At 49.0% G+C, this 14,288-nt stretch overlaps 1 protein-coding gene across 2 annotated transcripts; it reads right to left on the bottom strand.

Annotated features, from left to right (window-relative positions):
* Positions 1–2,195: 2,195 nt before the first annotated feature.
* On the bottom strand, positions 2,196–14,100 carry LOC143834328 (E3 ubiquitin-protein ligase TRIM7-like). 2 transcript variants are annotated; one of them, XM_077331055.1, is made up of 8 exons: positions 13,945–14,100; positions 11,685–12,246; positions 10,618–10,713; positions 8,653–8,886; positions 7,119–7,141; positions 5,922–6,037; positions 4,592–4,624; positions 2,196–3,108 (listed from the first exon to the last, which is right to left on the bottom strand). In XM_077331055.1, the coding sequence occupies exons 2-8, from the start codon at positions 12,108–12,110 to the stop codon at positions 2,588–2,590; spliced, it is 1,449 nt and encodes a 482-aa protein (XP_077187170.1). In that variant the 5' UTR covers positions 12,111–12,246; positions 13,945–14,100; the 3' UTR covers positions 2,196–2,587. The 2 variants fall into 2 exon arrangements, with proteins under 2 accessions (XP_077187170.1, XP_077187171.1); XM_077331056.1 differs by lacking the exon at positions 13,945–14,100 and having other exon boundaries at positions 11,685–12,264.
* Between the last annotated feature and the right edge of the window lie 188 nt (positions 14,101–14,288).

Below are 14,288 nucleotides of genomic sequence, written 5' to 3'. Positions count from 1 at the left end.
ACTAAATGGCCTGTATGGCCCCTTCCAACTCTATGATTCTAGGATGGTTAGGGCTAATCCTGCGTTGAGGAGGGGGTTGGACTAGATGGCCTGTATGGCCCCTTCCAACTCTATGATTCTAGGATGCTTAGGGCTAATCCTGCGTTGAGGAGGGGGTTGGACTAGATGGCCTGTATGGCCCCTTCCAACTCTATGATTCTAGGATGCTTAGGGCTAATCCTGTGTTGAGGAGGGGGTTGGACTAGATGGCCTGTATGGCCCCTTCCAACTCTATGATTCTAGGATGGTTAGGGCTAATCCTGCGTTGAGGAGGGGGTTGGACTAGATGGCCTGTATGGCCCCTTCCAACTCTATGATTCTAGGATTCCTGTCCCATTGGCTGAGGAAGCGTGCCATGGATAAACCACGGCTGCCCGCCTCAATTTACGTTTCCAGAGTTTATTAAGGGCGGGTAGTGAAAATAAAAGATTTTGCGCCTGAAAGATGCTCCTGCTTACACAGGGACATTTGGAAGAGGCTGGTGCAGGAATCCTGGGTGGGGAACATAAGGCGGACGACTCTGGTTTCGGAGTTTGCGGATGTTTGGGAGGAATAGGGAAAGGCTGTACTACCCCCCTAAGGTTGCAAGCTGTGGGGTGAGAACCAGGGAGGGTGGGGGGAATTGCAGTGGGCTAGAATGTTTCGTGGGATGGCCCAAGGGTTGTCTCATCCTCCATTGAATCCTTAAATGTAGCGATCCCCAACCTGTGGGCTGCGGACCACATGTGGTCCTTCGACTAATTGGAGGTGGGCCCCGAAGGATGCCTTCTCAAGTTAAAATTTCCATGAAAATAAAATGTTCCTTATGTTCATTGTTGTGGTGTGTCTTATTTTGAAGGGATGTTTAAACATTACCATAGCGATCAGAGAGCGTTAGGGCAGTGGTTGAGAGTAGAGGAGTAAACTACCCCCCCCCCCCACCGGGCCTCAGTAAAAGGCGTTGAGTGGTCCCCGGGGATAAAAAGGTTGGGGACCACAGCTTAAATGCATTGGCTATGTCCTTAGGCAATTACAAACCCTCCGTAAACAGGGTCTTATTTTCATTTCCAAGATCATAGAGTTGGAAGGGGCCATACAGGCCATCTAGTCCAACCCCCTTCTCAAAGCAGGATCAGCCCAAAGCATCCTAAAGCATCCAAGAAAAGTGTGTATCCAGCCTTTGCCTGAAGACTGCCGGTGAAGATGGCACAGGGCAACGCCTTACTTCAGGCTAGTGTAAATACCCTTTTTAAACTATTGGAATCAAGGAAATGTAGGTACAGCAACGTATCTTGTGTAGCATTGTCTGCCTTTTTGTATCTATTAGGCCCTTCCCATGCCCAAATGTAAAAGTTCTGGAGAGAAACCCTGTCGCTGCAGGAAGCTCAGGACCATCTTTTGCCCGCTAGACTGGTCATGCATTAGGGGAAACGGACCTGGAGAATTTATACAGCCAGTCACCCACTTCAAAATGGACAACAGACAGATTCTCACCTCAGCCCTTAACTTGCCAGTTTCCGATCTGACCCATGAGTTAGATACCCCCTGCTGGCTACCAAAGGGAACCTGGCAAACCCTAGCCCTTGGCCAGTTTTGGATCCCTGAAGCCATTCATGGGAGAGGCCTGTCTCAACTGTCTCCCCGTACTATTTATTTATTTAATTTATAGTCTGCCTTCCTTCTTGGGCTTAAGGCAGATAACATAATAACACCCTATAGAACCCCATAAGACTAGCAACGGGGCCTTTCCTTCACCCATACCAATAAGGCAAGGTTTTGGCTCAGAGTTGGTAGATCCCTCTGGGTTTTTCCTCTGCACTGGGGGCTGGCTGTGGCACAACCTAAAACTAGAGATCAGCTCCCCTGAAGAAAGTGGAAGCTTTGGAGGATGGATTCCATGGCACCGTATCCAACTGAGGCCCCTGTCTCCTCCAGGATCCACCTCCAAGTCACCAGGGGGGCTTCTCAACCTGGAGCTGGCAGCCTTAACCCCCACCCCCTTGCTGGGGGCCAAGGGGGACCGGACCACCCTAACACCACATGACGTATTGTCCCAGGAGGGATGGGGGGGGGGGGAGAGAAAATGGAACCTGGATGGCAGAGTCAACAGGATGTCAGAGCAAAAATAGTTTGACCTTTGGTTAAAAATACCACAGACACCGGTATTACCCAAAAGAGCACACAGGTTTTATTTAAAAAATAGCACAGCTATGGCAGCTTAACTGCAGGCTACAAATCTTTAAAAAGGTGAACAGGCATGCCCCCATCAAATCCCACCCATCCCCTCAGAGCAGGACTCATCCGATAGAGGTAGGCCCCAGTCAAGCTAGCCAGAATTCATTCTTTGTTAAAAATGCCATCGTTCTGCCCTCCTTTGCCAAGGGATCCTGGTTCAAGCAAACAGCCACCTTGGATATTACAATTTTACTTCAGACGCCATGCTGGCCTCCATGGGTAGCGCCAAAGCAACAAAAGTTTTGATACCTGCTTTCCCCCACCGTTGATGGCAAAAGGAGAGCCTGAATTGAAGGACTATGGGAAAAGCCACGTCCAAGAGGCCGGTGCGGCCCTATGGTTTATTAATAATGAGCTTGGATTCTCCATCGAGCCAGAAAAAGGGGAGGAAAGTCTCTTGGAAGAGGCCGACTCCTGTGAACCCAAAGACTCTCATGGCCCTTCGGACGTCATAAAAGTTCACTTGTCCCGCAGAGCAGTTCAGAGACACCCGGATCAACTTGAGCTCTGCATCCCACAGCAGAGTAAGCGAATTGGGAACGCTGAGGACTTTGAATTCTCCTCGAATCTTCCCCACAGCGAAGATCCCTTCCTCGACGCAAAGCCCGACGTCTCCCTTCCTCCTCACAGAGTGTTTGGCAACCCCCACGGCCCAGTCCCCCGGGCCTTCCACAGTGACATCCCAAGAATGGCACCCCATTGTGAACCCCTGCTTACCCAACACACAACAAAGTTTCTCAAATCTTGCCCTTGTGTTGCACACCTGTGACATTGTATGTTGCCATTTCACGCTGTGGCCGTCGCGGGACACGAGGAGTCGGGGATGGTTTGACGTTCGGTCCAAGGTCACTTGAACTGCCATTTGGGAAACGGGGACGAAGAAGTTAGGCGGTGAAAATGGCAAGCCGAACAACAACAATTTACCTCACGATCCTAGCTGGAACGTTAATGATGTTTAGCATTTACATCTTGTATAATATCTGTTCCACATAATCTTTAACCCGCTCCACGGATTAAATAATTCGTTAAGGGACCCGAGGGCGGGCCCTGTCCGTGATGAGGAAGAGTGCCTATAGGCCCCTCCCTCCGCCACCGCCGCTCTCCTTCCCGCCGACGCCACCAACCACGGACCAACCTCCTGCTCTGGGTAAGAGGTCGCCCACGATGCCGGCCGGCCGGCCCCAGGCTGAGCTGCCCCTGCCCCAGCATGACCCGCCAGCCTCAACAGCCTCGCCAGCTCTGCTGCATTCCGATTGCAGCGGGCTTATTTACTAATATATAACAAGAAGCTAAGTCAAAACTCGTCATAATATCCGTGTGCAAAACTGCCTATCCAGCCTCATCAGGGGGAATTCATCAGTCGTTCTGATGCATCTGCTCAGAAGTTCGCAGAACAATTTCCTGAGTTTAGTGGGAGCACAGAGACCTTCTGGCCGCAGCGAGATCAGTTCCCACGCCACCTACGTTTTTTTCTATTCCATTTACCAACGCAGAGCCCCACATACCACTCCACAGGCCGCAATCTCACTGCATTACCAGTTTCGCTCAGGCCATGTCACAGCTCTCTCAAAGCTCTCTTAGCCCACCTACTATTGTGGGGAGAGGCAAGGAAGGCGATTAGAAGCCGCTTTGAGACTCCTTCCGGCAGTGAAAACCAACTCTTCTTCATGTGTCAACTGTTTGGCTTCCGCATTTTGGAGACATGGACTGTGCAATGGACTGGCATTCATATACCTTCAAGGCAAGGCAGCTGCCAAGGTCGAGGGCTTCTTACAAGGCCTGCTACTATAACCCACCAAGCCATTTGCTGGCACTTGTACCATCTGTGCTCCCAAGATATTCTTGTTGCTAGTGCCATTGGAAGAGGGGCTACGGGGAGCTGTGGGCATTGGCAAAGGGAGGGCTCCCAAGCAGGCAGGGAAAGAACACCGGCCAGCAAGAGATATGCAAATAGAAGGAGTTGGTTTTTATCTCCTGCTTCTCCCGGCCTGAATGAGTCTCAAAGCGGCTTCCTCTCCCCTCAACTAACGCCTTGTGAGATCGGTGGGGCTGAGAGAGCTCTGACGGGGCTTTGAAAAGCCCAAGGTTACCCAGACAGCTGCATGTGGAGGAGAGCAGGGAATCACACCTAGCTCGCCAGATTAGAAGCTGCTGCTCTTAGCCACTATACCATAGCATGAGAGGAGGGCCTGTGGTGAGCAGACTGGGAACACTCTGCCTGGGGGTCCCCAAAACCTGGAACTGGCCCTACTTCCAACATAATCATGTGTTATGGGACACACACAGAGACACAGTTGTTCTGGCTCCAGGAGTCCCTCCATGCATCCCGGAAACCTACCTCTTGACACAGCAAATGCTTTATGCAGAGTATCTGAAAGAGGAACAAGAGCAGGGCATAAGCACCGTGCTAGTATATATCTTTTTGGTTCTGTAATTTTATACTTTTGTGTCCCTCAACCTCTTTGCTTCTCTCCTGTTTTTCCCTGCTTTGCTGTTTCCAGCGGAATACCATAGCTAGCTGTAGGATAAGTTTACCCTTATGCTTGCCACAATAAAAAGCTCCACTCTCTTTTCTAAGTTAAGAGAAATGGATAGGAAAGGCAGTGTAAAGGCTTCTGGCAACCTTATCTAGGCTAGGATGGAGAGAGACTGCCCTCATGGTGAGCAGAGAAGAGAGAGAGGAGGGAAAGGTACAGAAGGAAAGAATCCCAGAGGGTTGAATTCTGGGCAACGAAGGGACCGTAACAGGAGAGGGCAAAAGAAAGTTCAGAGCACCCTTCCTACCCTAGGGCTAACTCTCTCCTGCCCTTCCTTGTAACACCAAAGTCTGACGCTGTACAGTCAATTTATTTCAACACTGCCTGTACTATTAAGTTTCCTATGAAAGCTGAATACATGTTGTTAAGTTTGTATCCAGAGCTACTCCCTTCACACGCTAGAACTTTCTTCTGTTACGCCACAGCGGCAAGACGAGTTCTGGCTAAAAACTGGAAATCACAGGAGATCCCAGCTATTGGCTTACGGTTGGATAAACGTACTGATTTAGTGAAAATGGCAAAGCTTATTTCTATAGTCAACAAAAGACCAAGGGGAGAATTCCAGGAGCAGCGGAGCTTCTACTTGGACTGTCTTGCCATACTGTAAACAAAAAACATTTCTTTTCTGTATATCTTTATAAAAAAAAAATATTTAATCTATAAAAAAAAAACACTGCCTGGTCTGTACAGGAGGATCCCGCAGTAGGAAAAAAGCTGCACGTATCTCAGACTAGGAGGTTGAAAATCTCCTGACACTCCACTGTGCAAAGTCAAATACAAAAGGGCAACTGCAGTCTCAGTCCACCCAAACTAAGAACCTGCAGGGGGACTGTGGACTACCACAGGAGTAGTCAACCTGTGGTCCTCCAGAAGTCCATGGACTACAATTCCCATGAGCCCCTGCCAGCAAACACTGGCAGGGGCTCATGGGAATTGTAGTCCATGGACATCTGGAGGACCACAGGTTGACTACCTCTGGGCTACCGAACTCTGCACTAAGAATTCATGTTCCTGCTTGTAAATTCTCCCTTTTGACCCAGTCCCGGGTGAAGGCAAGGCCTGCCAGGAGACAGCCTGCCAGCAACAGCCACTTTCTGCTTCAGAAAAATACAAACAAGGTTCTTCTTTTACCTCTAAAGTAGTCTACTAAGAACTCCATCGTGGCAGTTGTTTCCATCAGTCTCCAAAATTCCCATTTCAGATCCTGTGAGACGTCTATAATCGGCACCCTCGCTCTCTTCTGACACCTGGTGACAAGGGAGAGGGGGGGGCGGCTCAAGGGGGGGGCACATGAGCTCCACATGCTTCATGCGGAAGGTCTGTGGTTCAATTCCTGGCGTCTCCAGTTTAAAAGGACCAGGCGGTAAAAGGTGATGTGAAAGATGGCAGCCAGAAACCCTGGAGAGTTGCAGCCAGTGGGACTAAACCACCCTTTCCCAACCAGAGGTTCTTGACGGCCCTGGAAGGGCTTCCCGAATAGGCGGAGTTAACTAATTAACATTTATGATGAGCCTCTTGTGGCGCAGTGTGGTAAGGCAGCGGACATACAGTCTGAAGCTCTGCCCATGAGGCTCGGAGTTCAATCCCAGCAGCCGGCTCAGGGTTGACTCAGCCTTCCATCCTTCCAAGGTTGGTAAAATGAGTACCCAGCTTGCTGGGGGGTAAACAGTAATGACTGGGGAAGGCACTGGCAAACCACCCCATATTGAGTCTGCCATGAAAACGCTAGAGGTCGTCACCCCAAGGGTCAGAATGACCCGGTGCTTGCACAGGGGATACCTTTACCTTTATGACTGTATATGGACCTTTTATATTGACCTGCCTTCCCATTCCTAACCATGACACACTATCTGATTGTGAGCTTTAGCTCACCAAGGCTGATACCCTGGGAAACTGTGCTGTCTAAAGAGCTACTGGACTTAAGCAGGCATTCAGTTAAAACAGAGCTTCTTCCAGAACCTGCTGGCATTACTGTTAGTTATACATGATGGGCCAGCTCTGTATCTTTTAGTGGCCATTCTGCAGCTATGCCCACCAGCCAGTATCAGAATTCCAAAGGTGAATGCAGGTAGAAATAATTTGGAAGTCCTTGCACTATAGACCAACACAGTTACCCACCTGGGGAAAAAAAAACGAAGGTCTAGATTCATTCGCAAACAGCAATCTTTTAGTTTGATTTTGGGAGGTCCCCAGCACTACTTACCCAAGAGGCGAATCGTTCGAATTTAAACAATTCTTTAGAATCAGATTTCTACGGATTCTTCCGGTCCGCTTACATCAATCCACATCGACCAGACACTTAACTAAGGATTCTTTTGGGGTCCTTACCTGTGCATGGCCTTCATGCCTTCCTGGGGGATAAAAACAAGGAGAAAGCTCATCCCAGGAACATTTGCCATGTTTCAGATGCCTTCTTGTCCCAATGCAATCATTAAATAGCTACGGTCTTCTAAGCCAAGAGCCTTGCGAACGTTTAACACCCAGGAAGAACTGCATTGCCAATTCAGAACAAACACAGAAACAGCGATCAGCTATGCCTCATTCGTGAAAGTGGGTTTCCTCTTACAAGCTATGATTTAAACCCTCCATTGACATGTCAAACGCTGCACGGCAGCTACAACGGTGCCAAAAAAAAGGCCCGCAGAATTATGCCACTATATTCACATGCGGGGATCCTGCAAAACCACAGAAGGATTACCTGCAGAGAAGTATCAGCTTCATGGGATTTAAGTTTACCTTCTGCCAAGCTATTAAGGTAGCCTATCCCCATGTAACCACCATACATGGGCCTCACTTCTACACTCCACTTCTGCAGCCAAGTTTCAAAATATCCCATGAGTGTCCTCTTATGACCCACAGATGTCCTTGATGCCCTCCCTCCTTTACTTGGGGGACAGGTAGTTAACTAAACAGGGCTGATTCTGCACTTTGTTTATTCCGGTGCGGATCCTGCTGAATTCCGATCGATTTGAACTCAGGTCTTCCTCTGTCCCCCCCTCAACTGAAATAGAAAGTGTTCTCTGCACGTGATTGGGAAAGCTCAGAACGGGGAGGGGAGTCAAGCGCAGCAGGAGGCTCTTCCTTTTCTTGAATGGGGGGTAGGATTGGAGACAACAGAGGACAGGGAATAAATCCAATAGGCAAATCTCAGCTGAGAGAAGTTAGGGCTTCTGGAGCGTAGTCACTTTAAGGGTAGCCTTGCAACCGGGAACCAGGAAATCTTTGAATTGATGCCCTGGCCAATCAGGGAAGACTCCTCGTCTCCCAGTAAATTAATTTACAAAAAGGAGCCACCTACACATTTACTCATGGTGGTCTTTCAAGTATCAAGGCTTATATCCACTCCGGGATATCATGGGGCAAAGGTAGGGTCACCACAAATCAATCATGCATGTGGCAGAGGGATAATTTAAAGCAGTGGTCCCCAACCTTTATGAGGCTGGGGACCGGCAGGGCATCGGGCCGCGCCCGCGGGGACCACGCCCGTGCAGGCCACGCCCACACATCGGGCCGCGCCCGCGCGTCCCTCTCCCAGCCCTCCTGCAGTAAGAAGCTTCCCGGGCCGCAAGCTTGCGGCCTGGGAAGTTTTTTACTGCGGGGGGGGGGCAGGGAGAGGGAGCTGCGGCCCGGCGCCATGGCCTTTGCGGCCTGGCACCGGGCCGCGGCCCGCAGGTTGGGGACCACTGATTTAAAGCACCCCAAATCAAAGTGGAAATCAAATTCAGTGTAGATGGCAGGGATTCATTCGAACTGAGAGTGAGTAAAAAGCCCCATGCAGACTATACCCAGGTGCAGCCAAGGTTTCGCCCCAGCTTTTTCCAGGAGGAAGGGAGGGGACCCAGCAGAAATAGCCCCGTCTTACCGCCACTAATTCAAGCGCTGGTTTGGAAGCCACCTTCTCCAGCTGCCGAATGTCATCCTCAAGAGCACAGATCTCCAGGAAGAGATGGGCCAAGATGTCACTGTTCCTTCTTTCAACTCTTTCCCTGGGCACAGGCTCTAAACACATCAGCAGATGGCCTTCTTGGACGTCCAGGAAATCGTGCAGTTTCCGGAACCCAGCAGCTAGCTTTCCACGCGCTATGACTGAATTTCTCTGCAGGAAGTAGGTGAAAAGAAAACCACAGACCGGAGCCATGAAGGAGTCTGTCCAGATGAAAGACGCTAAAATACCTTCCCCATATAAGGGGGAGGATCCTTTGAATACTTAACACACCTCCTCTTACATTCACAGTAAGAATCACACCAGCTTGGCAAGGTAGGACAGCATCACAACTACATTGCAGATGGAATTGGGCCTGCAAAAACTGATTGCCTAAAGGACACTCGACAAGTTCATGCCAAAGCCAGAACTGAAAGAGACACTGCTGCTTTATGATCGCAATTCTCAGCGCAGCTATCGCAGTAGTGAATGCAGAGGCACTCAAAGAGCATCCACAGAGTAGTTCCTCCCCACATATGCCCCCTCCTTTCCCCCATGACCAACATTTTCCTCCAGGCTAACAGAGGGCTTTAAAAAAATCAGTAACTTAAAGTATTGTGATGAGACAGCAATCTTTCATCATGGGTTAGTCCCTAGCTTCCATTTGAAGGAAATTCAGACTTGAGCCCTTTTCATTATGGAGATACGAGAGGAAAGAAGCATCCTTTACACCCGCACAATAAAAAAAGGCTACAAACTTTTTAAGTGGTGAAAGCTGGAAATGCAGAAGAACTAACAGATAACAGCAAGGAAACATTATAATGTTAGGAGGCCTGGCAATTATTTCCACCCACCCACCAACCAACCAAAAAAGCCTGAAAAAAGCCCTCTGTTGACATATACAGGAACTGCAGGGGTTGAGGCAAAAAAGGGTGCTGATGCGGGCAAGAATGCTCAGTAATGTACCCTTTCCCAGAGAGTTGCTTGGATTGATTTTTCCAATGGAACAAACCAGGTTGGGAAAAGCAAGAGAAAACGTGGGAAAAGAGGGTAAAATAATGTGGATGTTCCTTTTAAAAAACCCACTGTCGTTGGGACAGCAAACTAAAACAACCCCTCCGTGTGTAACCTGGTGAAGAGTTTTAAAGAAGGCTCACAAATATGGTGTGTACACTCATTCTGCTCGCCTCTCTGGTAAAGAGAGCCAGCTTGGTGTGGTGGTTAGGAGTGTGGACTTTTAATGTGATTCCACACTCCCCCAACATGCAGCCAGCTGGGTGACCTTGGGCTCACAGGCACTGATAAAGCAGAATCAATATCCCAAAAAGACATGGCGGCATTCAACCTCCTAACCCCACCCCCATGACATCTGCACAGAGGAGTGGGAAAAGGCAGCACAGATGAAAGAAGGCTTAACATCGCTTAACACTGGGGGGGGGGGGGGGAGAGAACCAGATCTTCTTGCCATGCTGGCCTCAACCATAAACCTGGTCGAAGAGCTCTGTTTTGCAGGCCCTGCAAGACACCAAAAGCTCCCACAGGGACCACAACTCTACCGGGAGCTCATTCCACCAGGTGTGCGCAAGGACCGAAAAGGCCCTGGTTGAGGATGACATTGTAGTTCCCTTGTAGTTCTGTAACCCAGGCAAGTCTGATCCTGTCGGACTTTGGTAGCTCTGCAGGGCTGATCCTATTATTTGAAAGGGGGACCCTCCAATTATTTGGACGGAGTTCCTCCAAGGAACCCTAGGGGTCATGACCCAGAGGCAGGCCATGGCAAACCTCCTCCAAGCATCCCTTGCCTCCGATGTCCCGGCCACACTACACACACCATACAATAAATGATCTTCTCTCTCCCCCGCACCCTTCCATTTCATTCAGTTCCCAAAAACAGCCAGCACCCACCTTCAGCTGTACATCCCACTCTGCAATGTGGAATTTAAGCTTCATGATCTTTGCCCGCTCCTCCTTTAGGTCCTCAATATAGCTGGAATACTTATCCTGAAAAGAGAAAAAAAGAATCTACATTTTTAGAAAGCCAAGCAGTGTTCCGATCGGGTCCATCTGCAGAAATGTCTCTTAAAAACATTCCTCTAGTGTCTTCTCCAATCTCTGTTCATTTGTGCAATCCATCCCACCTCTTATTCACCGCCCCAAGCCATATTGGGAGGGTGATATAATAAATGTAATAAATAAATAATTCTCAGCTGCTGTTAACTCTGCACCCCTGGCTCCCTTACTTTTAAAAGTCCAGGTATATAGAATCATAGAGTTTGAAGGGCCATCTAGTCCAATCTCCTGCTCAGTGCAGGATCAGCCTAAAGCATCCAGGATAAGGATCTGTCCAGACACTGCTTGAAGGCTGCCAGCAAGGGGGAGCTCATATGATTTAAGCCAAGTCACCATTGTCTATATCCTTGCTCGCTTTCTCAAAGAACTCCAAAAGGTTGGTAAGGCATGACTTCCTGTTGCAGAAGCCATGCTGATTTTCCCTCAGCAAGCCTTATCCATCTGTGTACCCAACAATTCCATCTCCGGCAGTCGAAGAGAGCAAGAGTCAGTAGCACTTTAAAACAGGGGTAGTCAACCAGTGGTCCTCCAGATATTCATGGACTACCCCTGCCTTAAAAGACTAACAATTTGTGGCTGGGGATGAGCTCTTGTGAGCCACTGCTTACTTTATCAGCTACAGCTAGAATGTGAGGCTTCCGGTCCTACATTTTGGAGAGTGGAGTGATTTTAGATGCCAAATAACCAGAGCAGGTGACTGACAATAGCAGGTATGACTGGATTAGATATGATATGCAGGCACGGAGAAATCAGCATTGGTAACAAGAAAGGAAGCCTAGGTCTCGATTCAGGCCAGGAGGATGCACCGTCTCGAACTCCATTATCAGATGCAATTGAGCCGTCTCTTTCTAATCTCCCTTTGAGATTCCTTTGTAAGAGAAAGAAAGAGAGAAAACACCTACCTTCTGGAACTTGGCAGCTTCCTCCAAAGAAGCCACCTGATGATCTTTGTGCTTCTCAGGTCCCGCACAGGCCTTGCAGAAGATGACTTGGTCTTTCACGCAGAAGCGAGCTTCGGAGGGCTCTGGGTGCTTCTTGCAGAACTTCTTCCCTCCTCCTCCTTCCTCTCCCTTCACCTGGCTGCTCATCTGCTTGGTGATCCCAACCACACTGGTCATCATGGCGTTCGGGCGGCAGTTCATTTTCTCTACTGGAGCTCTGCATTGGGGACAGGCTGTGTCTTCGGGGAACTCCTTCCAGCACTGGGAGACACAGTCCATGCAGAAAGTGTGCCCACAGTCCACGATGAACGGATTGGCAAAATACTTCCAGCATATGAAGCAGGTGGCTTCTTCCTGTAGCTTCCTCCAAGCGCAGTTACTGGCCATGATTTCAGCACCGGATTCTTTATTTTTTGTTTAAGTGACTTCCTACTTCCCAGAGTTCTAACTGCTCTCGGTTTTAAAAAAAGGTACGTCAATTTTTTTCCCTGTCTGGAACGGCCTGAAAGGAATAACTTCCAGTCTGGGGAGTGGGGAAAGGGGTGCAGAAAGGAAGAGAATGTTAAAAGTCTGAGAAAGGCAAAGGTAACAAAGGCTGAAGTCCCATAAGACAGATCCTCAGCTTCCAAAATACTCAAGAATTCCCAGCAATAAAATGTAAACGCAGCTTTGGCATCATGAATGCAGGAGTGCGGATTCGGTGTTCGTTTTGTCTCCCTAGGCAAGCGATACAACTTGCAAACACCCTGTGAGGTAGAGGTGTGACTGAGAGGACTGTGACAGGACTGCTCAATCAGAACAGCACTATCAGGACTGTGACTAGACCAGGGTGACTACTCAGCTGGCTGCACATGGGAGGCAGAGCGGGGAATCAAACCCAACTCACCAGACAGAAGCTGCCACTCTGAACCACTACACCATACTGGCTCTCTGAGAAGGAAGCCAGTCTTCACAAGGGACATAAAGAAATTGAAAGCCCCACTATAAAATGGAGATTTCCTCCACCTCATAAGCCCAAATATTTGAACTGAAACCATGGCTACCTGTTTTTAGGCAAAACTCCCTGTGAAATTCAAGCTTCTATGGCTGTAAGAAGCCTTCTACTCATGTTAACAGATTTCCCTATGCATCTCTTATATATCCTATAAAGGTAAAGGTATCCCCTGTGCAAGAACCGAGTCATGTCTGACCCTTGGGGTGACGCCCTCTAGCGTTTTCATGGCAGACTCAATACGGGGTGGTTTGCCAGTGCCTTCCCCAGTCATTACCATTTACCCCCCAGCAAGCTGGGTACTCATTTTACCGACCTCGGAAGGCTGAGTCAACCTTGAGCCGGCTGCTGGGATTGAACTCCCAGCCTCATGGGCAAAGCTGCCAGACGACTGCCTACCACTCTGCGCCACAAGAGGCTCTATATATCCTATAGGTACGGACTATTAAGTAGGCCCTATACCATTTCTCTTGGCTGTAGCAGAATAACAGTATGGAACAGTTTCAAATGGGCAGCTGTGTTGGTCTGAAGTAGCACAATAAAACCAGAGTCCAGTGGCACCTTTAAGACCAACAAAAATGTATTCAAGGTGTGAGCTTTCAAGTGCAAGCACTCTTCCTCAGACTATGAACTGACCCATCATGACAGTGGGAATAATGTAATTATATGGCTGTATTTGGATGTTGTGGCACAATTTACTGATGCAACAGGATTAACTTTTGCTTATATATTCCCACTGTCATGGTGGGCAGTTCATAACTGAGGAAGAGTGCTTGCCCTCAAAAGCTGACGCCTTGAATATATCTTTGTTGGTCTTAAAGGTGCCGCTGGACTCTGATTCTATTATTTTGGTATGGAACAGTGTTGGGAACAAATGTCATGTTTCTACCCAGAATAAGCCTTTAACCACCCCCTTCCAAAACATAAGCTTTATCCACCCAAAGAAGATATAACATTGGGGTGTGATTCCAGTTGCATCCTTGCATACAAGAAAAAGAAACTACTCTCTCGCCCAAGTTTACCAAACAGAGCAAAAGGGCATTCTTTTTACCTGAACAGTGTGCACGCACACAAAAACTCACATCTCTAACAAGACTTTGTTGGTCTGAAAGATGCCACTGGACTGCAGACCAACACACCTACCCACCTGAATCTAAAAAGCCACTGTGGTTGGCCACCATAAGACCCAGGAGACAAGCTGCCCATAGAGAAGCTCACCCAGTTACTCACCAAAGCACGCACAAAAAGAAAAACACAGAGAGCGACGGCACCTGCCGCTTTTCTAGTCTGTCTCCACACTCTTCGCCCATGCCCTGGTTAGACGCGCAGAACTACAATTCCCAAGAGCCTCTGCTCCACCTGCCCCGGTTCGCTTCGCTTGTAGAATCGCAGAGCGGCCTGATGGGAACCAGAGTCGGCTTGGGCAATTTGCTCCTGATTGAAATGGGAACAGGTGGCTCTCGTTAGGGACTCCCCGCCCGAGCAGGGTGCGGAGGAGATGGGTCACACCTGTCTGCAACTTGAATCTTTCTTTCCCTGCTCCCCACGCCTGTTCCTTTGGGGAAGCCGGAGCT

This window comes from Paroedura picta, chromosome 3 (genome assembly GCF_049243985.1).
Source record: "Paroedura picta isolate Pp20150507F chromosome 3, Ppicta_v3.0, whole genome shotgun sequence".
Lineage (NCBI taxonomy): Eukaryota > Metazoa > Chordata > Lepidosauria > Squamata > Gekkonidae > Paroedura > Paroedura picta.
Note: the sequence above shows the minus strand (reverse complement) of the source record. Positions and strands in the feature narration are given on the sequence as shown.

Excerpts from the sequence above, each read along its gene's own strand:
- LOC143834328 (XM_077331055.1), bottom strand. The coding sequence starts at position 12,110 with ATGGCCAGTAACTGCGCTTGGAGGAAGCTACAGGAAGAAGCCACCTGC. Across the intron at positions 10,714-11,684 it reads AAGCTGCCAAGTTCCAGAAG|GATAAGTATTCCAGCTATAT; the intron begins GTAGGTGTTTTC and ends TTCTCTTTTCAG. Across the intron at positions 8,887-10,617 it reads AGTGGGATGTACAGCTGAAG|AGAAATTCAGTCATAGCGCG; the intron begins GTGGGTGCTGGC and ends TACTTCCTGCAG.